Source organism: Seriola aureovittata, chromosome 20 (genome assembly GCF_021018895.1).
Source record: "Seriola aureovittata isolate HTS-2021-v1 ecotype China chromosome 20, ASM2101889v1, whole genome shotgun sequence".
In the NCBI taxonomy this organism is placed as follows: Eukaryota; Metazoa; Chordata; class Actinopteri; order Carangiformes; family Carangidae; genus Seriola; species Seriola aureovittata.
Genome location: NC_079383.1, coordinates 6,107,630 through 6,132,492, shown reverse-complemented (window position 1 = coordinate 6,132,492; position 24,863 = coordinate 6,107,630). Strand labels below are relative to the sequence as shown.

General features: G+C 41.1%; 1 protein-coding gene across 2 annotated transcripts in view; it reads left to right on the top strand.

Annotated features, from left to right (window-relative positions):
• ahrra (aryl-hydrocarbon receptor repressor a) overlaps positions 1-24,863 on the top strand; it is a 68,105-nt gene that overhangs the window by 34,351 nt on the left and 8,891 nt on the right. For both annotated transcript variants that reach the window (XM_056364694.1, XM_056364693.1), the window contains exons 4-5: positions 16,530-16,648; positions 22,325-22,414. In XM_056364694.1, the coding sequence (XP_056220669.1) occupies positions 16,530-16,648; positions 22,325-22,414 (209 nt within the window). The remainder of the gene's footprint in view (positions 1-16,529; positions 16,649-22,324; positions 22,415-24,863) is intronic.

Sequence of the window (24,863 nt, the reverse complement as noted above, 5' to 3'; positions counted from 1 at the left end):
CTTGAATTGCAACACCATATTGAACCGCCCTTGAGTTCAAATTCAATTGTTCTTCCATAAACAACTTCATGATGATTATTAGCTCACACTCAAGCAGTTTGTCAAATCCTTATTTCAGAATGACATCAATTGAAACTAATTTGTTTTGTGCATATAGTTTAATGCTACCAGGAAATTTTCTTTTATCACTTGGACATCATTGTTTTGTGACTGTTGAGTAAATTGTGGTTGAGCTTTTAGGGAAGTTTCATTTAAACTTGCTTGAACATACAAATGAAAGATCAAACTGAACTTCAGTGAAGCTATTTACAAGTCTGTTTTTGCACTGATGTTTAGGCTGAAGCAGATCTTGGCTCAGATCTTCCAGACTGGTCTGAACGGTGGATTTCAAATTGCACAGTGTGTTGTAAAATTTGGTCTGAAACTAGGTGTGTCTGTGCTTGAATGGACAGATTATAGCAGGCTATTTAAAGACGAGAGGCCACAGTGGAGACAAAGCCTGAATGACAAGACCACACACAGGGCTTTGGGGAAGAGAATGGTACAGCGTTGTCTCTGTGTGTGTATGTGTGTGAGATACAGGGATCTCTTATTTAATGGTATGTCTAGTCCTGTGTGTATTTGTGCAAATGCAAGCATGCATGCATGTGATCTGACAGTGATAATTTGGTGCAGGATGTTGAAACTTTTGTTATCTCGAGCTTTATTTCTCCAGAGAAGGTGATATCATCGGCCTGATTTAACCATCCCTACTGTGGACACATTAGGAAGCCCTCCGTCTAGAGTTACACACCAGGTGTCCCCCAGTCTCATCCTAACCACTCTGGACAGACACAAAGGTGTTTTGCCAGCCCTAAATGGCTTTGCAGTGCTGGTAATAATCACTGATGTCAGTAGGGAAATCCACTGGAGACCACTGAGCTTTTGCTGAGCACTTCATGCTCTACTAAAATGTGGACTGGGGGAGCAGACAAAGCTTGAGGATGTCCTCTGACCCCTAGCATCAATTGCATTTAATCAATTCCTGCTAATTTTCCATGAAATGCTATTATGTCAGGAAGCAGCTTTTCTATCCTCCTATCTTTAATATCCTTCTCTTCTCTTCTCTTCTCTTCTCTTCTCTTCTCTTCTCTTCTCTCTCCTCTCCTCGTCTCGTCTCTTCTCTTCTCTCTCCTCTCCTCTCCTCTCCTCTCCTCGTCTCTTCTCTTCTCTTCTCTTCTCTCTCCTCTCCTCGTCTCGTCTCTTCTCTTCTCTTCTCTCTCCTCTCCTCGTCTCGTCTCTTCTCTTCTCTTCTCTTCTCTCTCCTCTCCTCTCCTCTCCTCTCCTCTCCTCTCCTCTTCTCTTCTCGTCTCTTCTCTTCTCTTCTCTTGCACAGTGGAAAAAACAGTCACTGTAATTAATAATGATAAGCTGTGGCAGGCGATAAAAAGAAGCAAGGGGTGAAAAAAAGAAGAAACAGGTTTCTCTCTTTTCCCTTTGCTGTCCCTTTTGACATGTCTAGCGTGTAAACTTGGCAGGGCCAAATTTGTTGATTGCGGGCTACTGATGTGACCCATCTGGGGCTGAAACATTGCATTAGGTCTTCGCACGCTATTCCCCGCCACTCCCTCTGCTCAACAACTCACCCTTCTTCTGTCACATGAGAAACAGTTGCAGTACTGTTATTGGGTGAGGAGGATGTGGGTATTTGGTGTGTTTATTATGTGTGTGTGCAAAGAGTGTGTGTAACGGGAGACTGGCCCCCAAATGGATGGTTCAAACCGAGCAGCAGCTGTGTGTCCCATTGAAGAATCCTTGAGCAAGACGGCACATCCCTAGATGACTTACATGTAAATGTATGGGTGTGTGTGTGAGTGTGTGTGCTCAGATCAAGGTCTGGAGTGATTTGTGAAAATTTCTCTAAATTGTGACAGTGTTGTAAAGTTCTCTGCTTTCTCTTCAGCGCTCAATTATTTTCTCGTGCTTCTCAGTGAGAGGAGAAAAAAAACACTTTAATTCATGAATCCCACTTTTCCAGAAACAGCTGTTCAGTCTTCTCATCTGTCGACTAAATCAGTGGTTCCTCCACAGCTGAACTGAAGTGCCCCTTCATCCACACTACCCGTCATGTTCCAAATGTACTCATTTGAATAGATGTATCTTATTTAGTGCTATTTATCATAATGAAGTGCATATAACTTTATTTCAACCATTTATCTATTCATTAACTTCAGCTGTCTGCACTTGTTCAACCTTGTATGTATTACTGTTTATCCATTATTTTTAGGCCACTATCAACCATTTATCTATTAAATTAAACTGCACTACTTTTAGCCTAATATTGAACATTTTTCCATTACTTTAAGTTAAAGGTCCCATATTGTATAAATGATTTTGCCCTGGCTTTTTTAATTAAAAAAAGGTCTTTAGGTTCTATATTAATACTATGAAAGCACTCAGTCCACAGAGAAATATACACAGCCATTAAATCAGAAACTGAGCCTTAAAATGAGCCATCAGGACTTCTGTAACTTTATGATGTCACAACAAAGCAGTCACTGCTCTCAGCCATGCCCCAAGCCCCACCAACCTGGACCCACCATCCAGCCTTGCAGGATTTGGTTTCTCTGAGTGTTCACCTGAAATCTGCTATATTTCTGGTCAATCACTCAGAAAACAGTCAGCCAATCGGAAGAGAGGCTCAGAGCCTCCTCTCATTTGATTGGCTCCCTGACGTGTTGTTAGTAGAGCTCCAGACAGAGGCCTGAGAGAGGAGATGTAAAACTACATTGAGAAGATTTTTGGTTCTCGAAACAAAATTGGTTGGGAATCACCAGACTGAATGATGAATGGCAAGTTGGTAGGGGACCAACATACTAGAGCTGTTAGGTAAGCCTTCTGTTTGATGTAAATCTATTTCTTTTTGTTTTGTCAAAGTAAGAAAGTGTAAGGACTGAGATCACAGGACACTAAATCCCTCAACTGAAACAAAACATAAAAAACAACAATTAATTTCTGTCATATTGGAATCAGTCCTATATTGTCTAGTCTAGACAGCCGACACTGGTGGAAAGTCATTCAATCTGATTTCATAACAGATCCAATGAGTAAAAGAACAGAAAACAAGCCACAATTTATAATGTCCGTATGCAGCAGAGAGGAAAAGAGGCATGCACTACCTCGCGTGAGTTGCTCATAGTGACACCACTGTGTTTTGAGCTGCTAATACTTTCCCAAATCAGAGATATTGCTCTTATTCCAGAGACATCCTGAAGCTATTGCAGAGGAATTTCTGTGGTCCTGCTCATAAATCAGACTTCAGCTGCAAGAAGAAAATCCTATAGGCCTTGCCTGAACTGTGACATACAGTACAGTACAGTGCAGCAGATAGACTGCTGTGGAAACACATGTTCTTCACTTCTACCTCAGACATGTTTGGTTTGAGGTGTCTCATTGCACTTTCACTTACTGGAAATCCCGTGTTGTGTTTGTGTAGCAAAAAATCTTTTCTAGCTCTAACTGAGTGGTATCTCCCCGGACAGACGCACAGCTATGATAAGTGATTTATGAATATTTAGGCTGAATATCTCAGTGGACCAATCTGGGTTTGAAACCACAAGACAGCATGTTCCAAGAGCATTTTGTCACATAGATACTGCCACCTCACAGCTCACTGCGCACTGCGATTAGATTTGATGAGATGATGAAGATTTCTATGAGGAAATTGGGTTGTTGCAACATTGGAGAAAAGAGGAGATAAGAAAAATAAAGAGGACAAAATAGTAGAAAGGTAGGTGCCACTTTATTAGATACACAAGTCGTAAAGCTACACGTGAAATAAGTTTATTATCTTAATGGATGGACAAAAAATGTGTTCAATAAACACCTCATATATCTAAATTGTGACCTTATCAGGAGCAAACATAAATTATCTTGATTTTAGTCTCATCTCAGGGCACCCAGGTTATGAAGCGTTCAAAAGCCCAGGAGGTAGAGCCACAGAGAAGCAAGTACAATAACCTGTCAAATTATGTGACGGCATGGAAAAAGCCAAACTGGAGTTACAGATAAGTGGATGTGGGCGCTGGTCCAGTGGGGTTGCCCACAGGTCTCAGCTGCAGGGCGATACCAAAGAGCCAGTGTGGAAGTTTACAAGCTGCTGAGCCCGAATGGTGGTTTGCTGACAAGGTGTAACGTGAGGTTCATTAGTGTGGAGGCGATAATTGCAAGGGGTTGTTTGAGAAGCGTGTCGCACATTAGGTCCTGTTTTTACGCATACAGCATTTGTGAGGATTTCTGCTCAAGTCTCCAGCCTGTTTGAATCTTGACCCGTGGAAACATAAGAAAGAAGTCATGTGAGGACTCTATGCCCTAACCATCGTTGGTTCAGAAGACTGACAGATACGTGCATCCATTTCTTTTTAATTACATTTCTACCTCCATCTTGAAAACAAATATCAGATGCACATAATCTCATCTTGCATTTCATCCAGCTGCTGTCTTTATAAGTAACATAAATCTGCACAAATCGAATTATATGATGACTGGATGTTACCTACTATTTACATAAATCAAATTAGCCTGCAATATTTTCTCTGAAAACTTTTTCCACATTTATCCCTTGCCTCAGCGTTGCAGTATTTCTCCTCATCTTTTGCAGATTTCAACTAAATATTGTGGATATACACTTCTTTAAGAAAAACAATGAATAAATCTTTACTGTTGAGAGTCTTGTTTTGTTGCACTAAACCTTTTATATTACTCAGTTTGTTTGGTGACATTTTTAATGTAGAATTGAGCGGTAATATCTGGGCCGTCTATGTGAGCTGCTTAATTTGAACTGTTTATTTTAAGACAGCTGAGAGAAATACAGTTTATCCTCGATGGTCAGGGGTCTGGGGTTAATGTTTAAAGGTGTGGGTTAGTAAAAGTATTGTAAAGTATGAATACAATCACCTCAGTCTCAGTGGTGAATTTTATTTCCTATTGTACAAACTCTTTGCTTTTCAGTTGGTTTTCAGTTGCTTTCTCACCATAAAGAACTATGGTGGTGAAAATGTATTTTAGACAGAGGCCAGATAATAAGCTCAATGCAGTGAAACATGCAGCTCAGGGTTTGTGTCTGTGTGTGATTCAGGGACACAGAAGCTTTTGGGTCAGTGGATGGAGACACTCAGTTCTGTCTGCTGACCCTGCTGTGCCCTACTGTAGCCTGCCTGTAGCCTTGTCCAAAACAATCCCTCTTTTTCTCTGATCCAAATGCACACACACACACACACACACACACACACACACACACGCACAAGCACACACACTCGCCACTGCTTCCAATTTTTGTGTGATTTAAGGGGACGAGGAGATTTAACCACATGATGATGAGATCACCAGCAGGCTGAAACACACATACGCACACAAACAATCATTGTGTCATACACACACTGACACACAAAGGGCAAAAAATAAAGGCTGACCTACCTATTGAGACACAAAACCACAAACATATGAAACATTTTTGTTTTTGTGTACTTCGAATTTTTGTCACTTCATTTGACCAACATCAGTACCCCAAACCTTAGCCCTTGACCTCTCTATTGCACAACCGACCCCGCCCCAATTTTCACATATTGCTATAGTGACACTGACACATACACTGTGTTAAGTAATCTAGTAAGTTGATGACAACCTGTAGACCTCGCGGCTCAAAGGAAGGAGAAGTCATTTATTTTTATGATGTCTTTAAACCTGCCAAGTCTGTTCAGGGCATCATTGTTGTAAATAATGATAATTAAACACTATATAGGCCTGTGATTATACTGATTGTGTGATGGCACAAATTTTGTTTTGAAAAATCTGTCGATTTTCAATGCAAGTTTGAAACATCTACAGGCCTCAACGTGATAAATCACCTCCAGTGATTAACTGTTGCACTTCTAATAATCTGGAGCACTCACAAGAAACATGTTTAAGGAAACATGGTCAAAATTGATATACCACAAACTGCAATATCCCGTCTTTTACTCCCAATACGAGTCATGTTCGAAATTAAATGTTCACATCAAATCCACACCTCCTGTTTATAATGCAGACTTTCTTTTATTAATTTGCAGTCTCTAAAACCAAGCTCAAGTAACCCTGATGACATCACTACAACATCATTAGAGTTATTTTCTCAGGCCTGACAAAAATCCTCCAGAGAAAACGATAGGTAATTATGTTTTCACGCACTGAGAAGAACTTCTGTAAACTTTCTATAAATAAAACAGGTGGAACCCCCCCCCCCCTTTTTTTTAAAAAAAGGTTTGTCTTAAAACCTTCATTTTTAATTTTCCTTGCACCGCACACATCCAGCCCGACACTAGTCAAACTTCCCCCTGTGCAGCACATTCAATATTTCCTCGAGATGGAGCATGGCTGAATGTGCCACAGTTGGCAGCTTTGCATGTTCAGTGAGGAAAAATAGTCTTCCTATTTAGAACTACAGCCTGTTTGGAGAGTGCAGACAAGTCAGTGTTTGTTTACATTCTGAAAATCTCTTCAGTTGGTTGGGAATTACAACATAACACACATGTACATATACACAGTCGTAGCATCACGCTAACACCAGATGCCAGGAAGTCGAGTGGCGACTGAGTGGCATCTACAGCAAAGCCCCACCATGCGTGACTCTCTCCTGACTTTGCCTCTTTTAGCAAGCTTGCGTGATCCCACCATTGCTCCCCATCAAGCCCTCCGCCCGCCTATATCCTTCACTCACTCACACACACACATGTACACAAACACACACACACATCGCCTGCTGGGCAATAACACACAGGGTATACGTGTCCTCCCTCCCTGTGCCAAATGATGTGATCGGAGCAAACCCTGTTAGTATAAACAGGCTTGGATTAGAGCGTTGTGATGACATGCAATGGGCACAGATGGGAGAATGTGAAGTGGACAGTCACGATATGTCCAGATCTGACAAAGGATATCTCTCTGTACTCACCTCACTTATCCTCACCTGTCCTCCCACAGCTCACCTCTCCAAAGAGCTGATTGACAGTTGCTGACTACAGCACGTTATGTGGTTTCACTGTTTTTCAGGTGAAAAAGTTTTTTCCGTACATGAAATATTAAAATGCTGTATCAAACCGAAACACTTGATAAGATGGATATTTTTACTATGCATGGTTGTTTTCAACAGTTATGTCCATCATATATGATGACCTGATGTCAAAGCAGATGAGATGTTTCTGCGAGCAACCACTAGTTTTCCCGCCACCTCAGGCCTAATACCCTGCAACACAGGGTTGAGGAGTTAGGAGAAAGATAATCAGATTACTGTTGGGTTAGCGTGTCGCTTAATGAATTAGCTCTGTCAGAGGCCAAATTGTTGTGTGATATTGTTGGTGAGAAATGCAGCAGACGAGTCACTTGTGTTAAAGTGAAGCTGACAGGTAATGCTAAGTGAAATCAGATCAGGCTGAGACTATGAAGCTGCACACTAATTCAGTCTCATGTTCACCACTGGAATCTTGCTTTTCATTAGAACTATGAAGAAAAGGAAGGAATGATGCAGCTCATTGTTTCGCCCGAATTTTGATATATAAGATTAAACTGGATTGATCTGACAAAAATAATGCTTTTACTCTGAAGGGCTGTAGGGAGACAAAAATAAACGTTGGCTGCAGAGATCTAATCATTGTGCTATTGCTCTAGATTACCTGCTTTACAGATTGGTCCTGGACACACACACACACACACAAACACACACACACACACACACACACACACACAAGCACAATGATACATAACACCTATGATAGTGTCTTCTGACTGACATGTAAATGGCTTTCATGGATAAAGCATGAGCAGCATCATGGCTATCACTTGAGCCCCCTCAACCCTGGACTCATTAACCTCCTCACACTCATTTAATTACACCTTGGTGAGCCGTTCTGTGTCTGTGTGTACATATGTGTGATAGTGTGTGTATGTGTGGTGGATTCTGCAAACTGTTTACACATACAGTATACAGTATATAATGTATCTTGGGCTAAATAAAGCATTTAAATCCCCATCAGAAATGTATTGTCACAAAGCTGAAAGTGAGGGGGTTTTTCATATCTCATGAAAAGTTGACATGTTGGACCGACATGGTTTTCCTGGGACAGCAACATTACACCCCAGTAGAGTCTGAGTAAAGTATTATAAAAGTACATCTGCACTCTTTCTACTGTTGTTTCATGGTTAGCATTGCATGTTCATTTAACCCAGTACGACTTTACCCATTAGAAATAAGTGCGCCACTGTGTGCTTACTCATTAAAATGATGCTTTCTTCAGTAAAAGTTCAGCAAATCAACAGAACTTGATGAAGTTGCAAAGTACCCCCCCCCCCCAACCCCCACATTCTAGTGGTTAGCATTTGTTTAGCATCGCGTGCTACAGCAGCATTAGTGTAGTCCCTCCCATATGGATTCAGCCTGAGGGACCATCTGCCCATTATTATTTGCCTCAATGGGCCGAAACGGCACCATAATCTTTTTAACAGATTACCTTCTTGTTATGGAGAGGTGGTATGGATGAATTAAAAATAAACACGGGATCACTGATGAAATCAACTTTTCATGAAAGGTGTGGTTCTTTTCCAGAGAAGCTATTGAGTTGTTTACATTGACCACAAAACGAGCGATGATTGCCTCTGACTGGCCAACTGAGAGGGATAATCTAAGGCTAGTTGTACTTCTCTCTCCCTGTTATTTTGAATAATGTGAGTGACACCAGTTGGCACGCAACACAAGGAACCAGCATTTTGCTGAAGTGGAGGAGTATATGGTACTGCAGGCTGTAACCTCCGCTCTCCTCTCTGTCTTTCTTTTGCCCTCCCTCCCCTCTCAGGCAGGAATGTGAGCAAGACTAAAATACAGGGGGAGAAAACTAATAATTATTCCATGAGTTGTTTGACTTGTCTCAAGTATTTCCTTTTTCAGTATGAATAAGCAAGTCAAACTAGCTGGTGCTTTTTGTAATGAAAAACTTGGTGGCAGAAGTAAATAGTGCAGGACAACTGAGTGAAATGACTGAGCTATATGATAAACCTGCTTGTTTATCCAGTACATCATGAGCCAACAGTCCAATACTGACTGAGACCTGGATCTGAATAACTCAACTTTTGAGGAACCAGAAAAATCATTTATCTCTTGTCACTGTCGTTTTTTTCCTCCCTCTCTTTTCCAGTCATATTTAATTAATCTAGAACATCAAATTCACGTCTGTTTCCAAGCTTGTTTATAAAGCATGAGGTTGTAAATTTAGATTTATCTCTAATTGAACTTAAAGTCAGCAGGATAGCCTTTGCAGCAACTACCAAATGTGCGTATAAAGTTAACTATTTAAGTTCAAGCTTTTGAATCTCAGACTGCTTGTGAAAATAGAGATTGTGTGAGTACAGAAATAGAAGGCTTGTGCTTTATTGTGGCCAGGTGGGGTTCCTGAACGCAACTTTTATTAACCACCAGCTCCCTGAGAGAGCAACAAGCCACAGCCATCCTCATCAAAACAGGAATTCAAGGAAAAGTTATTTATAGAGTTCCCATGCAAACACACGCATGTATGCAGGGGCTAATGTTTCTTACAGTAATGCAGTGGATCTCAGATGTGAGTAATAAACACATGCAATAAATGCACTGCTCTACATACATGGCACAAAGACTTCATATTTTTTTTGTTTTTGTTCTTTAGAAATTCACTGAGGTGGTCCACAGGCAGACGAGTTATGTCACTATTTGAAGGAGCCCATCAGAGGAAGTTTGAGATAAACATACAGTAGAAGTTGAAGAGAGCAGAGAGCAGGGCCTAACAATGGACTTTTCCCTTGACTCCCACTATGTGTGTTTGTTTATGTGCATGCAAACTTCAGAGTGTGTACATGTGTGTTGTCATTTGGCTTCCAGGCAGGGTTATTGCTGGGATATATGTGACTCATGAGGGAGTTTGTATCCTGAGTTCACCCCCGCTGAACAGACTGAGGGACAAGGTCGAGCGTCTTGTTGTCTTCAATTAGAAAATACACTGTTGCATTCATTTGGGTACAGTCAAATAAAAAGCTTTCCTGTATAACTGGCTCATCTCACGCAACACATGCCTGAGTGTTTGTGTGTTTGTGTGTGTGTGTGTGTGTGTGTGTAAGTGGAGAGCACAAGCACATTCTCCTTGGGCCTCCATCCATTTACATTCTGTTAGTTTTTCTAATTGTCTGTATAAATATTGCACCACGTCGGCCTTATGTTGTGGTTAATTTTCCCAAGGCTTGACGAGCCAAATTTAGGAGTGTTTAGGCAGCTCTTTAGCTCACTCTGCGTGTGCGTCGCTCTTTCAATGGGTTCGTCAGAAAAGCAATTTTCCCAGAAGACAAACATCATGCTCACATAAAACATGTGCTCCACAATCAGTCATGTTCTCTATTTATAGAAGCAATTAGATGACTTTCATATTACAACTGCTATATCAGTCCTCCAGCATGTGTGTGTGTGTGTGTGTGTGTGTGTGCATGTGGAGAGCGCATGGCACCAGTTTTATGATGCACCGTGTAGTCAAGCCACATACAGTAGCAGTATACAGGCTGCAGAGAAGTTGCTGTACAAGTCTGTTTTGCCCAGGGGCTCATGTGTGGAGACATATTACTCCTGTACAAAATAGTGACTGGTGCGTTTGCTTGCCAACCAAAACATAGAAGTGGAAACAATTGAGTTTACATTCCGACCTCCATTCTGTGTGATCCCATTTGCTTTGTCATAATATCACTTCCCCTTCTCTTCAGTATTGAGGTGCAAAAGCTCCACATGCACACACTCCCTGACAAAAATCACTCACTTGCATTATAATCTCCTCTGAAAGAAGAATATTTGTGATTCCTGTCCTGCCTTTAAGAAATGTACTTTTTATAGATGTTGTTTTGTTGACAGACAAAGGGTATGGCTCTAAATCCTGGTGGATCCTCTCAACTGTAATCTTATATATCACAGTGGAAACAAAACATTCTCATCCAAAACAATATCAGAAAGATTATAGCCCTCAATCCAACATTAACATTGCGACCAAGGATGATGGAAGATCGAATCATTGTGGTTTAGTGCTTATATCTGGAACAGAATTAAACAAGTGGGAAAAACTCTGCTCCTGTTTGTCTCCAGAAAAATATAAATATATAAAATCCTTCTCTTCTCTTTGCCACATTTCAAAAACAAGGAAAAAGTTGAAATAGTAAGACTTGGATTTGGATAGGGCGAGATCCGGACATTTTTGATCTGTGGCATAATGAAGTATTAGCTTCCATTACAGTGCAGGCTTAACCTTTTTGCGGAGCACCATTGAGCACTTGCCAGCAGTCATCAATATTTAACAGCTGTTGCTATTATGAAATTCTTTATGGGCTAATGTGGCTCGCCGGCTTGCACGCAAGGCCTTGGCCGTCCGCCAGCAGCCTGTCAGGAGGAAGGGGGGGAGGATTGACAGACGGCTCGCTCGCGTGACAACCAGCCCTTGATCAGCCAGCCTCTCTCTCTCTCTCCCTCTCTCTCTCTCTCTCTCTGTGTGTTGGTGTTGCTCTCTCCGCTGTGGATTTCCTGTGCCTGCAGAGAGAGAGAGAGAGAGAGACAGAGAGAGAGAGAGAGAAGAAGAAGAAGAGCGCTGAGGGAAGGGGGTGGGAATAGGCAAAGGAGGTGGCTGTAAGCCAACCCAACCTCAACACACACATATGCACACACACACACAGTTTTCTCTACTCACGCAAGCCTTGTAAGAGGGGGGTGGGGGGTGGACTGCTGTGCTGCACAGCGCTTGCATGTTCAGGTCTGCAGTTCTTCTTTACAAGAGAAAAACACAACAGAGGATCTGCTGCCAAAAGATGGCACCCATGCTGCTGAAGCCAGAGACACAGAGCCTGAACACAGAGAGGTAACACGGATGTGAGACATTTGGAAAACAGAGAAGATAAAATTTCTTCCATATTTTGGACCAAATTTCTCACTGTTAGTGGTTGAGGAAGTATTCAGCACTTAAATAAAAGTAGTGAAATATTAGATTCTCAAGTAAAAGTCCTGCATTAACTTAACTAAAACTAAGGGAGTGTTTTATTCGCAAAAGTAATTAAAAGTAAAAAGTGCTCATAAGACAGGAAAATGCCCCCTGTAACTTTTGTTGAACTATTTCACTATATTTTTTGGATTATCATTAGCTATCCTTTAATGTGTAAGTACCATATTACTGTTGTGGCTGGTAGAGCTAATTTGAACTATTTCTATATATATATATATATATATATATACTGTTGCTCATAAAATTGGAATGAAATATATTTTACCTCTTTCCATGAAATGATTGTGACAATGTGATTTATCCTTGACAGATAAAGTGTATATCTTCTCAAAACTTAAGTAGTCAATCTCTTCCAAACATATCACAATGAAAATGAAACCACAATTAAACTGAAAACAGTTATTCCAACTTTATGGGCAACAGTATATATATATATATATATACTGTAATAAAATTTAAATTTGTCATATGTTTTGTATGTTAAATCAAATGAATCTGTAAAATGACTAGTAAGTGAGCACAGTGCAGTACAGCAGGAGTAAATGTACCTGCAGTTGCTTTAAAAAAAAGTTTTACCAAAATGACTTATTTATTTATTTATTTAACCTCAAATAGACTGGATCAATTTCAGCTACAGATTCCTTGAAACGGGCAGAGAGCTTAAAGCTTTTAAAAATGGCAGCACTAACCACCTGTTTGACTCGATGTGGAGTTGCGTGTATAGCAGGATGGTAGGTCCCAGGTTAAAACTGTGCAGCAGCTAGTGTTATGTCTATGAGCAGCCATGTATGAATACTTACCTGCTCCTCACTGCACATTGCTCTTGATAAGAGCATGAGCTAAAGAGCGGACCTGGGGTATTATGTACCATTCAGTTCAAAATGCATGCTCCTCTTTTACTCACGATTTATGAAACAGTTAGAGTCGTGCGACACTCCTCAGGAGCACTCCTCAACATAATGTCATGCCATCTTTGATTCCAATGCTCTAATGTACAGGATTGTATTCAAATATTCATCTCATCATTTTGTGAGACATTTCTTTGTGTTTTATTATCTCCAGAATAAAAGCATGTTAGTGACACTATGAGCCTGCAGAGACCCCTCCCCCCCCCCCCAGCCCATCTCCTTTTCTCCAGTCTCTATCTTCTTACTGAGGGTTTCTTTTTTCTCTCTTTTCTGTTTTCTCTTTCTTGGCTGTTATTGATAGTGTGGGAGGAAGTGGCTTCAAGAGAGGCTGTTGAAAACAGGCAAACACCTCCTGACTGTGCTGTGCTGTATCCGCATGCTTCATGGCCAAACTCACCTCACCCCCTAGAGGCTGCACAAATTAATACCTGATTAATGAGGCCTGCGTCTTGAACTCACACACACAAACACTCACATACTCCTTTTTTTGCTGCTTGTTTCAAAGTCACTGGCAGCAAGTAGCCGTGAAGGTTTTGTAGAACAGGAGCAAATTTACCTGCGTTTCCATCTTCACAGGAGCAGTAGAGATAAACTTCAGCAGTCTAAAGCAGTTACTCATAATTCTCCTCATCTTTTCCCACCACATTCCCCTTTGTAATATCAGATTTCAAGAAATCAGACTTATCTGATGTCATCTGTAGTCCCTCATCCAAGGTGTTCTCTGAGACTTAATTGTGCAAATTGAGGCATGCTGAAGCTCAATATTTGGTGGGTGGTCCCTAATATTTTGTGTACTCAGTGGAAGTGGAAAGACAGACCTGGCCGACCACAGGAGCTAGACACTTTCAGCCTCACCCTTTGGCAGCATCTACATCCCGCTGCTTTTCTACTTTTTTTTTCTTTTTTTTTTAACTAACACCCACTCCTCACATAAACGCCTCACCATTACCTACTCTGTTTTCCTTTTTGGACCAGAGAGGGAGAAAATAGAGGCAAAGAAAAGCAAACCTGAAGACACGAGTGTTGAATAAAGCCTGTATTGTTGGCAGAGGAAGTGCTGGTGCCGATAATTAATCATCCCGTATATTTGTCTTTCCTGACGCTGCATCCTCTCCAAAAGCTGCCGTAAGAGAGAAAACAAAAACACATGAGGCGTTGAAGGAGGAAAATAAAGAAGCTTATTAGATTCATTTCCCACTGCAATGGTTTCCACTGGTTGGATGATAGTGCGGTGATTGAGTAGAATGGCTTTGTGTGTATGTGCGGCTGTCTGACTCTGTTTGTTTGTGCGTGTTTGCACCTAGTGGAGGTGATGACAAAATACTTTACATTATTACTGGCACTTATGAATTTGTGAAGTCGCCTGTCAGTGCTTTCATCAGCATTTGACCGGGTTTATAATTTCAATCTGTATTTCCACATATAAAGTGAATAAACCTGATGTTGCTGTCACAGGGGGAATAAATGATTAAACATGAAAAAAATTAATCCTGACAAAATGTATGGATAAAACAAAAAAGAAACAAGGCGCATTAACTTTGCGTGCTTCAGAGTGGATTTAAGAGTAGGGGAAACTCTTCCAGCATCACGAAATCGGTTGTCGATCGCCTGCGTTGCTGAGTTGAACAAAGAAAGGATGGGTGGAAGAAGGGTGGATGGGTAGGGGGGAGGAGGGACAGAGGATAGGAGATGGTAGAAGGTTAAAGGGGGAGGAATGGAAGCCGTAATGGGGTTACTCGGTGGGGGTGGGGTCTATATACGAAGCATCGAAAGATTCATACATACATACATAGATAGTTTTTCATAATGAGGCTGTGGTGTGCGAGTGCGTGTGTGTTGCGTGACTAATCTGTGCCTGCTACAATGAGTGACGGAGCGAAGGGCTGATCTCTTGGAGTGAGCCACATGCCCCATGACAGCACACCCATAAGAGAAACACGCAAACATGCCTGCAACACGCAACACACACGTCACCAGCGCACATGTGACAGTGCTGCACGCCATAGTTGTATAGGCTAATTGCATGTATACACACACTGGCATGGTAGTAAGTAGGCCTTACTATAAGGGGGGAAGAGCATAGCGTATGGATAGTGATTTTTAAGACTTTGGTAAATATTTTAACTTTATTAAAGATCAGCTGGTGCAGAGGAGCAGGTGTTCGATGGAGAGACGGACTGACATTCTCCTGAGTTGGAGTTTAATGTTTGAAGAGGTCACATTGTTGAGAGCATAAACCAAGATTAGAAATGCCAGATGGGATCATTACTTGTCCAGTAAAATTATTCTTCTTTTAGCATCGGGGCCCTTAAGGAGTTTTCAGAAGACACTACACTTTGAGATCCATAGGTGAAATTTTCTTTTGTGCTGGCCCCCCTCCACCTAAAGGCCAGAGGTCAGACTCAGCTAAGAGAGCAGCAGGAGCAGCAGCAGCAACAACTGAAAGCTGTCATTTCAGCAGGGATGAAGCTTGAATTTAGTGAATGAACAACATTCTAATTTTTTCCATATTTTATTTTATGTTATTTCTGTCTACTCTCTACAGACACTATACGTTCCTCTCCATCCTCTGCTGCTGTTATTTAAGTTTCTTCCTTTTTATCTGAACAGAGAGTCTTAGAATAGAGAAAGATATTGCGCATACTGTGAATCCTATTGAGGCAAAATGTGATTTTGGCTCATATAAAATAGAGTGCAATAAAGTCAATCTTAACAAATAATCTCCTATTCAGTTTTCAGACCAATTAAAAACTTTTGACAGTGTTTAGTTGCTTCTTTTTTTTGTTGCAAAAGTTTTGCTTGTATGACACTTCCTTCACGGAACTGTTTGAATAAGATTTACACCACAAATAAAGGACTTTTCTTATTTCAGTATGTAAAACTTAAATAAAAACAGCGTCAACAAAAAAAAGCCTTAAATTTTATATTTTGCATTGTGCACAAGCCTGTGTTGCATTTGTGTTTGTACAACCACTTCATGCTGCTCAACAATCACCCAGAAATCCCAAAACGCACCAGGTGCTGTCCTCTACCTCACTCTGAACCGGTGCGCTGTCCATGTGCATGTGGCAATATCGTGTGAGAGCAATCCTGTAAAGTCATGAAATCCTCCACTGTTTTGTCTTGTTAGACAGGCCCACCACACAGACTAATACCTGGCATTAGTGCTGTGCAAAAAGAGAGTGATACTGTTAATATGCCGGCCATATGTCTGAGTGCCGGTCCAGCTCTCTCACTGCTGTATCACACTGGTTGGGGGAGAACTGGCAAGCACACAAAACAGAGTCATTGTTGTCATTCACAACCTTTTACTGGTCTTAGTGTATGCTCTGTATTCTGTGTGCAGCAGTGCAATGTATTAAAGAATTCGAACTATGTGAGGTGTGCTTGATTTTACTTTCCAGGACTTACATTAGCACATATCCCTGCTTGTATAAGGTTATGGTTAGGGTTATCATTTTCTGCATCCTTAAACCCACTGATTGCTAATAATGTATCGGTTTAATATAAGTGAGTCCCTTGTATTGACTCCTTTCTATTTTTTTTTTTTTTTTTTTCACAGCAAGCCAAGATAAGAGCTCCAGGAAGCATATCATCGGCACAGCATCCACTAACCCTGAACCCAGGAAAGAGAGTCTTCCACTGGGCAACACTGTCAATGAAAGCAGCCTCCTCCTGGAAGTAAGAAACCACATGGCTGTTGTTTGTATGTCTTGTGAAATACACTGTTGCTCATAAAGTTGGAATAAAATATTTTTTTACTTCTTTCCATGAAATGATTGTGACAATGTGATTTATTCTTGACAGATAAAGTGTATATCTTCTCAAAACTTTAGTAGTCAATGTCTTCCAAAGCGATTACTGATGCATTTAAATAGGAATAAACAGAGGACTGTGTCTGAAAACAAAATTATTCCAACTTTATGGGCAACAGTGTACTTCAGTGTGTATATATATATGTGTGTGTGTACCATTGTTCATGTTGACTTGAAAAGATAGTATCATGTGTATGCAAATACTGTCCTAGAGGTATTAAAATAATATCAGTTTTTGCTGAACACGTCACCGTCAGTGAAACGATGAAGCGCTCCCTAGCTTGCATACACGCCAGAGAGGAGACCATCTGCGTCTGAGTGAGTCAGTGTGAATTGGGAAAGGGGGGAGGGAGGGTTTTTGTGTGTTAGTGTATGTGTGTGTGTGTTTGTGTGTGTGCCCTTCGCCCTTTGCCCCGACCCCCTTTGCGGAGCTGTGGTGTTGCGTGACATACGGGTGAGACGGGAGTGTCAGAGCTGATGAAGGAGGTGGGGATTCACACACGCTGGCAGCCTTGAGAAGCCAGTGAAGTGTGTGTGTTTGTGTGTGTGTGTGTGTGTGTGTGTCTGTGTGTGTGTGTGTGTGTGTGTGCGTGTGTGTCTGTGTGTGTGTGTGTGTGTGTGTGTGTGTGTGTGTGTGAGTGCATCTCTGTCTGAATGGATGTGATCGTGTGTGAAAGTGAGCAGAAGAGAGTGAGAAGAACACACCAAGCCTTTCAACAGCAATCAGTGCAAAAATAAGATCTGTGTTTCATCAGTTGACCTCTGACCTTTAATCAGACTGTAACTACAGATAAATTATAACTGAAAACATTTCACTTAATTTGGAGAACAAGTAATTTCTTGTTACTTTGATATGATATCAGGATACCCTGTTGTACTTGGCTGTGACCAGTGACGCACACATGCACATGATGATTATTTTGAATATATTATACATAAAACATGTAAAGTCATGTTGTTAAATTTGAAGATAGGCAAACGTTTGTGCTGAAGGCATCAAAGCAGACAGGTCATCATAATCAGACACACACAGCAGCACGCTATATGGGAATTGCTCGAGCATCAGATCATTGTTACACACTCAATATCCTAATGGCTATCTGTCAAACAACAAATTTTGACACTGATCACTGGCCAACAACTGTGAGCGCTCTCACACACGCACACACACACACACACACACACACACACACACACACATACACACACAGAACAGAGCAAAGTTGATCCACTGATGCTTCTCTTAACGTGTTAGTTGTCTCAATGGGATGGTAAACAAAAGGCTAGATTGACCGTAATGATGCGCTGCCTCCCGTTGCGTGACTCAACCTGCGCCAGGGCCTCATAGCAAACTAAAGCATTAGTTGTTATGGTGATAGGATCCCAAGGGAGGGTAGACACAAGATATTTGTGTGTGTGTGTGTGTGTGTGTGTTCGGTGGCATTGCATGTCTTTGTATGTGTGAGTTATGGTAACTTTGCTGAGGTGTACTAACAGGTGCAGTGAGTACAAATAATGGAAATTCAAAATATATACATATATCATATCAGAAAAGTGTTCGCTCTATAGGCTGAGATGGAAAAGAAAACTCAAATTACTGTTTACGACTGATAAATAGACACAAATGAATACATGGAACAAATATAAATGCCATAATTCCGTCACGTGTTCCACATTGTTGTGGTTTATTTGAGGTTTTAATGTAGTATTCTTCAATGGCTTAACAGCACCAGATTGGAGAATTAGCAGCACCGACTGTTCATCTCAATTTGCCCAGTTCCTTATATTCATATCACAGCAGTGATGCATTCATTTGCATTTTCTTTTGCCAACTGTCTGGTTTCAATTGCACTACATTTGGATGGAAACTTGGCTAAAGATAACATAATACGATGTCAAGCAGAATGTTACCATTGTTATTTAACATCTTAGTTTAGCGTGTTAACATTACAAGTACAGCTGAGGCTGATGCAAATCTCATTAGCTTTGCATGCATTTTGTCTTAAACCAAAGTATTTGACAAACTGAAGCTTTAATCTGATCATGGTGCTGTATGAAAAATTAAAGTGTGATCAGAGTTTTAGCAGTGTATCCCGAGGGGGGCATGGATATCTGCACCAAATATCACAGCAATCCACCCAATAGTTTCTGAGACATTTCACTCAAAACAAAAAATGGCAACTTCATGGTGGCACTAGAGGCTGACTGACCTAAGCATGGCCCAACGTGGGATACTCACTTTCATTATACTGGAATTTTTTAAAACATCACTCACTATATCAGAATCCCATGTTACCTTCGCATGTGTGTGCAGGATGTGGGTGTGTTCCTGGTGGGCGAAGGTCTCCGTGTTTGTTATGACCTCATAATCGCTGCTTTCATCTCACCGTGACAGCTAGACAGACAGGAAAACCAAAGGCACCCTGTCGAAACAATGAGACAAGGCTGCCCCATCACCATCATCACTCCTTCTCTTCCTCCTCCTCCTCCACCTCTTCCTCCCCTGCGTGGCTTCCAGATTCAGTGAACATATATTTTATTTTGGGCTCTGCATGCAAAGCGCCTCCTAAGATTTGTAAGTCATAGCTTTTAGTCTCCCCGGGGTGCTGTTGTTGCAGATATGTGGTGGAGCAGGCCAGCAGCAGGTGCCTGTTTCCATTACCTAAAGGCTTCAGAATGTGAGGAACTGAGGGAAATGTGAATGGAGAAAACACACAAAAACAGCATGCAGCACAGTGCAGCCAGTATCAGTTTGTTCTTTCTGTCTTTCTTTCCTTTCTCTTTTCCTACTCCAAAAGAACAAGGGCCAATCAGATGTGCTTGGTTGTTTTTATAATGAAAATAGAATAATAATTATTATAGTTGAATAGTCATTTTTTCAGTTGCTCTTTCCAGCTCTGTATCTGTGAAATAAATTGTAAATGGTCTGTCCTGTTCCAATATAAATGATGGGTGTTCCCATAATGGTTTTGGACGTGAAAAATATATGTTCTGTATCCATCTGTAATGTATTTGCTGTTCCATTTTGGAAAGCAAGTCAACCTACAAAATATACTGTGTTTGCCGGCTCATACTCTTTCAGGTCACAAGTCCAAAGCCTGTTTGTTCCAGGAGAATAAAAATGTCAAAGTCATTTAAAAAAGAAAATGTGTTGCAGAATTTTACTGTGGCCTTTCAGTGACTTGGAAGAGGAATGGAGAAAGGTGAACTGGCTAAATAAACCGAGATGAACCCAGCATGTAAATTCTGGCCTTTTTATGGCCTTGTAGGACCTCATAAAGGCAACATCACATTCCAGTATATTCAGGACATTTTTATGTCCATTGTTTGGACACAAATCCCAGATCGCTGAGTCGTTTAAGCCTCAAAATTCCCTTGTTATATGAACACATGCTCTGTAACTGGACTGTAAACTTTTCAGTATGGCACATATGGATATGAATGAATCAGATAGATTTTAATTAGACAAGCAATATGACAGCTTTGGGCTGCATTATACAGCAAAAAGTTACACTGCTTAAATACCTTATCCCGCTTGAGACACATGATTTTTGATTAGTAAAGATCCCAGATAATGAAATTCTTGGCCTGAAAACCATACCTTTGAAATGTTGCATTTGGACAAAATACACTGTTTTCCTAAGACATGCTGTAACCAGATGTTTGTACAGCAATGAAAATTTAGTATATTTAAAATTATACTAAGCAGTATTAATTCCACATTAGTTTCTCAGTGGTCCAGAAGGTGCTGTCTGCCTTTGGCTGCACGGTGAGTTTAGAGTCAGGCTCAAAATCACAAAAGGGAAATTGTTTACAAAGCAGATACGTTTGTGTATGTTTAAGTTCTCATTAAAGTGGTGGCATCATTTGTCTTTGAGCGCTTTCTGGAGGAAGCTGTGCGTGTGTTTGTGTGTGTGTGTGTGTGTGTGTGTGTGTGTGAGTGTGTGTCTGTGTGTGTTTGGGGGGGGGGTCACCCCATATTCCTGGACGTCAGGAATATGTGCCAGTTAAACTTGTCAAACAACATCTGCTTCCACGCCACCGAGAACCTGAGTAGGCGTCTCATCTCCGCCCCCCTCCCCTCCTCATCGCGCTTTCATATGTTTTTCAGATATTGTCGCATATAGTCCAGATATTTGTCTGTGACAGTGTCGCTATGTCAGATACCTCTAGGTTTTAGGACTACAAATTGGTCTGTCCGCAGAGCAGATATCAGAGTACACTGTGTGGTCAGGATGGAGCATGTGCAGTGAGCAGAGCATTACACTGCTTGCTCAGGCAATCAGATCATTGTTGGGAGAAACTGAAAGAAGGAGACGTAGAAGAAAAGTGAGTATGAATTCAGAGGCCAGAGGGATATATACCACATGAAACACACACACACACACACACACACACACACACACTCACCAGGGAAGACCTGCATAGTCTCGCAGTAAAATAGAGGTGACACACTCTGGCAGCCACAGTCACGCAAGTCAAGTAGCCCTGCAGTTGTCACGCTATCGCAGCTATGTGCACAAACACACACACATACACACACGCGCACAGACACACACACACACACACACACACACACACACACACACACACACACACACACACACACACACACACACACACAAACACACTGTTAGACCTCTCCCCCTCTTCCACGTCTCCTTCCTGTGCTGTCTTTTTTCTCTTACACCCTTGCTTCACTCCTCATCCCTCCATCCCATCTCATTTGACTGAGGCCAGTTATGTATTTATTTGAAATTTTCTTTTTAATCAACACTTGTCTCTGTAAGCCGTGCTGGCCAAACACATTATTCCCCCTTGTGTGCACGGGAATGAGGCTGTGTTTGTGTCTGGAGTTTCTCTGCTTTTAATCAGTGTGTTTAGTATCACAAATCAAAGCGTGTTACCAGTCAAACAGACTTAATCACCAAAGTTTCTAACTCATGAAATGCGTTAGTTTAGAGGGGAGCAAATCGGTGTATATGTCATCCTCAAGTCAACCGCTTTAAAATACCATGAATCTAAATTCCTGCAGAAAATATTCTGAAATGTCTTTCAACAGCATGAGTTTGCATTACAAATTAGAAAGCTTTATTTGGCCCACTGAGGTCCATGACCATCTGTCTTTCATTCTTTCTCCAGTGTTGTATTATTCTATCTTTTGTTCCATTTTCCCTGTTATTTGCTGCTTTGAGAATTATGGAAAGAATGACATAAATTGAACATGGTGCTACAAAAGAAAAGTCAAAGTCTGGCTGCCTTTTGTCTCTGGCTTAAAAACATAATTGTACAGTAATGAGTGCAGCCACAGTTGGGTTGCAAATAAAACCATCTGACTGTTGTAACTGCAGGGTGCAGTCTACATGTGAATCATGCCACCTGAAGATAGCTTTGCAAAGATAGCACTGATAAAATTCAGTTGTTTGTGTTTGTCAATTATGTATTTGTTTCACTTGAGTTTATTTTCTGCATGAGCTGCCCTGAGTCACAGCTTATTTATGTCTGTGTGTGTGTGTGTGTGTGTGTGTGTGTGTGTGTGTAGTCTCTGACAGGCTTTGCCTTGGTGGTGAGCAGTGATGGGATGGTCTTTTATGCCTCCTCGACCATTGTGGATTATCTGGGATTTCATCAGGTGAGTTGAACTCATGTTAGATGTACAATACTGTAACATACTGTATAAATGTATCAGATGTTTGGAAGTGGCAACTTCTGTCTTCTGGCAACTTCTGTCATTTTTCAAGCCACCTTACGCCACATTTCTGTGAAAAAGAGGGTGTGTCCTTCCTTCTGCAATAAACCGGTCATATCACAGCAAAACTTATTACTTAACTTATATACAACATTTTTGACAAATTGTCAGTCATCCAGAGGTCTCCTGTCTGGGCTGAGACAAAAAATATTTCAGGAATTTAAGCACCTGACAAAAAAACATGCAAAAACTTAGTATTCATCAGGTTTTTTGGTAAATATATAGCTGGAGCAAGCAGCTGGTTAGCTTAGCATACACATTAGAAACAGGGGGAAAGTGTTAGCCTCATTATATCTCACCTAGTTGTTTCCTCCTGTTTCCTAGTCTCCTAGTCTTCTAATCACATGCTTGACAAAAGAGCAAATATTGGCTTATTTGGCAAAATGTCAAATTATACCTTTAAAGGTCCCATATTGTATAAAGGTAGATTTCCATGTCTTTTTTATCATAAAGCAGGTCTAGGTTCTATATTGATATAGTGAAAATATCAAAGCGCTCAGTCCAGAGAGAAATGTACAAATGTCCCTGTATTCAGAAACTTAAAACCAGCCATCAGGACTTCTGTAACTTTGTGATGTCACAACAACAGTCACCATTCTCAGCCATGCCCCAAGCCCCGCCGACCTGGACCCACCATTCAAATTGCAGGATTTGAGTGAGTGTACACATGAAATCTGCAATATTTTTATTCAATCACTCAGAAAACAGTCAGCCAATCAGAATAGAGACTCTGAGCCTCTCTTCTGATTGGCTGACTAATTTTCTGACCTCACCTACCTGTTGTTACTAGAGCTCCAGAGAGAGGAAATGTAAAACTACACTTAGATGGTTTTTGGTTTTTAAAACCACAAATATATCTTCTTATGGATCAACACCAGAAATATGGGGCCTTTAATATCTTTATCACAATACAATAAATTCCCAATCAAAAATATGTAATCATTTTCACCATATTGGAGGTAACCACTTCTTGATGTCCCATTTTACAGGTAAGCTAATAAATCTACCCAAGCAGCCTCTCAACATAGCCTCTCTAAAGGTTATGACTCAACACGTGTCAGAGATCTTAGCTCTGCCATGATTCAACAAGTTCACCATTATCCTCACTTTACCCTCAGCGGTCTTGTCTTTTCTCCTTCATTCATTCCTTTCTACTTTCTTTTCCTCCTCATCCCTTGGCTAATGAGCCAGAGTAAAAAGTCTCTCTTTCCGTCTGCCTCCCCGCTGCCTGAAAACTCTGTCTAGAGGGCAGAGTGAACCAAAGAGGCCACAGAGAGGTGAAGACCTCCATTTCACCCTGAGATACACTCTGTGGGTGTATGTGTGTGTGTGGGTGTGTGTTTGTGTGCGGGCACTGATAAGTCACCAACGGTTTAGCTTCCTTCCTCTCTAGCGGCAAGACCCAGCCAGTCATTAATTATGGATGATATCAACATGGGCCTGCCTGTCCTGTGATGCTGAAATCATCCTTCTCCTTCAAAACCACGAATAAAGTGCTTTTCACTGTTAAAATCCCTCCTTTGCCCTCATGTTTGCTCGCACACACATATGCACACACTCACACAGCAGACCGACACTTTGAGGTAGAAATTCTTCTGCTACAGCGCTCCCACTTGGCTTACAAGCAGATGGGGGCAATAGCCCAGCGCCATGAAATTGACATGAAAACCATAGGAGCCTGAAAGATCCTTGCCACAGTGTGTGTGCATATGGGTGTATGCGTGTGTGTGAGTGTGCATATGAGTGTGTGCAGGGTGGCATGGCAGCCAGTAAACACAGACAAAGGAAATTAAAACTGTTAAGTGTATACTGTAAGATATGAGTATGCACGTTTGTGTACTTGTGGCTCAATCAACAGTTTTTAATTTGGCATGTCTTTACAGATCATATGTTGTTCTTCACATGAGCAGTGAGACAACTTTCAAAATATTGCCGGTGGCAGCATTTCATGCTGTTGGATGTAAACAAAGAAATCCACTTTTCAGTGTACTTAATGTGAACAAGACTAAGAGGCTGGCTATGCTAACTGCTGTGAGGCTCTTCTTAGGCATAGCTGTGCTTTTTGCACAGATGAAAAACTTACTCATATATATATGAGCAGGTACTGTATAATGTTTATGTAACATGTATAATGTTTGCAATCTTAGTTTAGCATGTTAGCATGATAGCACTTGCTGAACATGGCAGCGAAGGACAAGTCCCATTCATAATCATTCTACAACAATATTTTTTTAAAATTCAGCAAATGCAAAAACAGATGTTCAAGAGGAAGAGACAATGTATTGACAAGCACCATGCTTGACTGTGAGCGGAGCCAAAGCATCCCAGCATG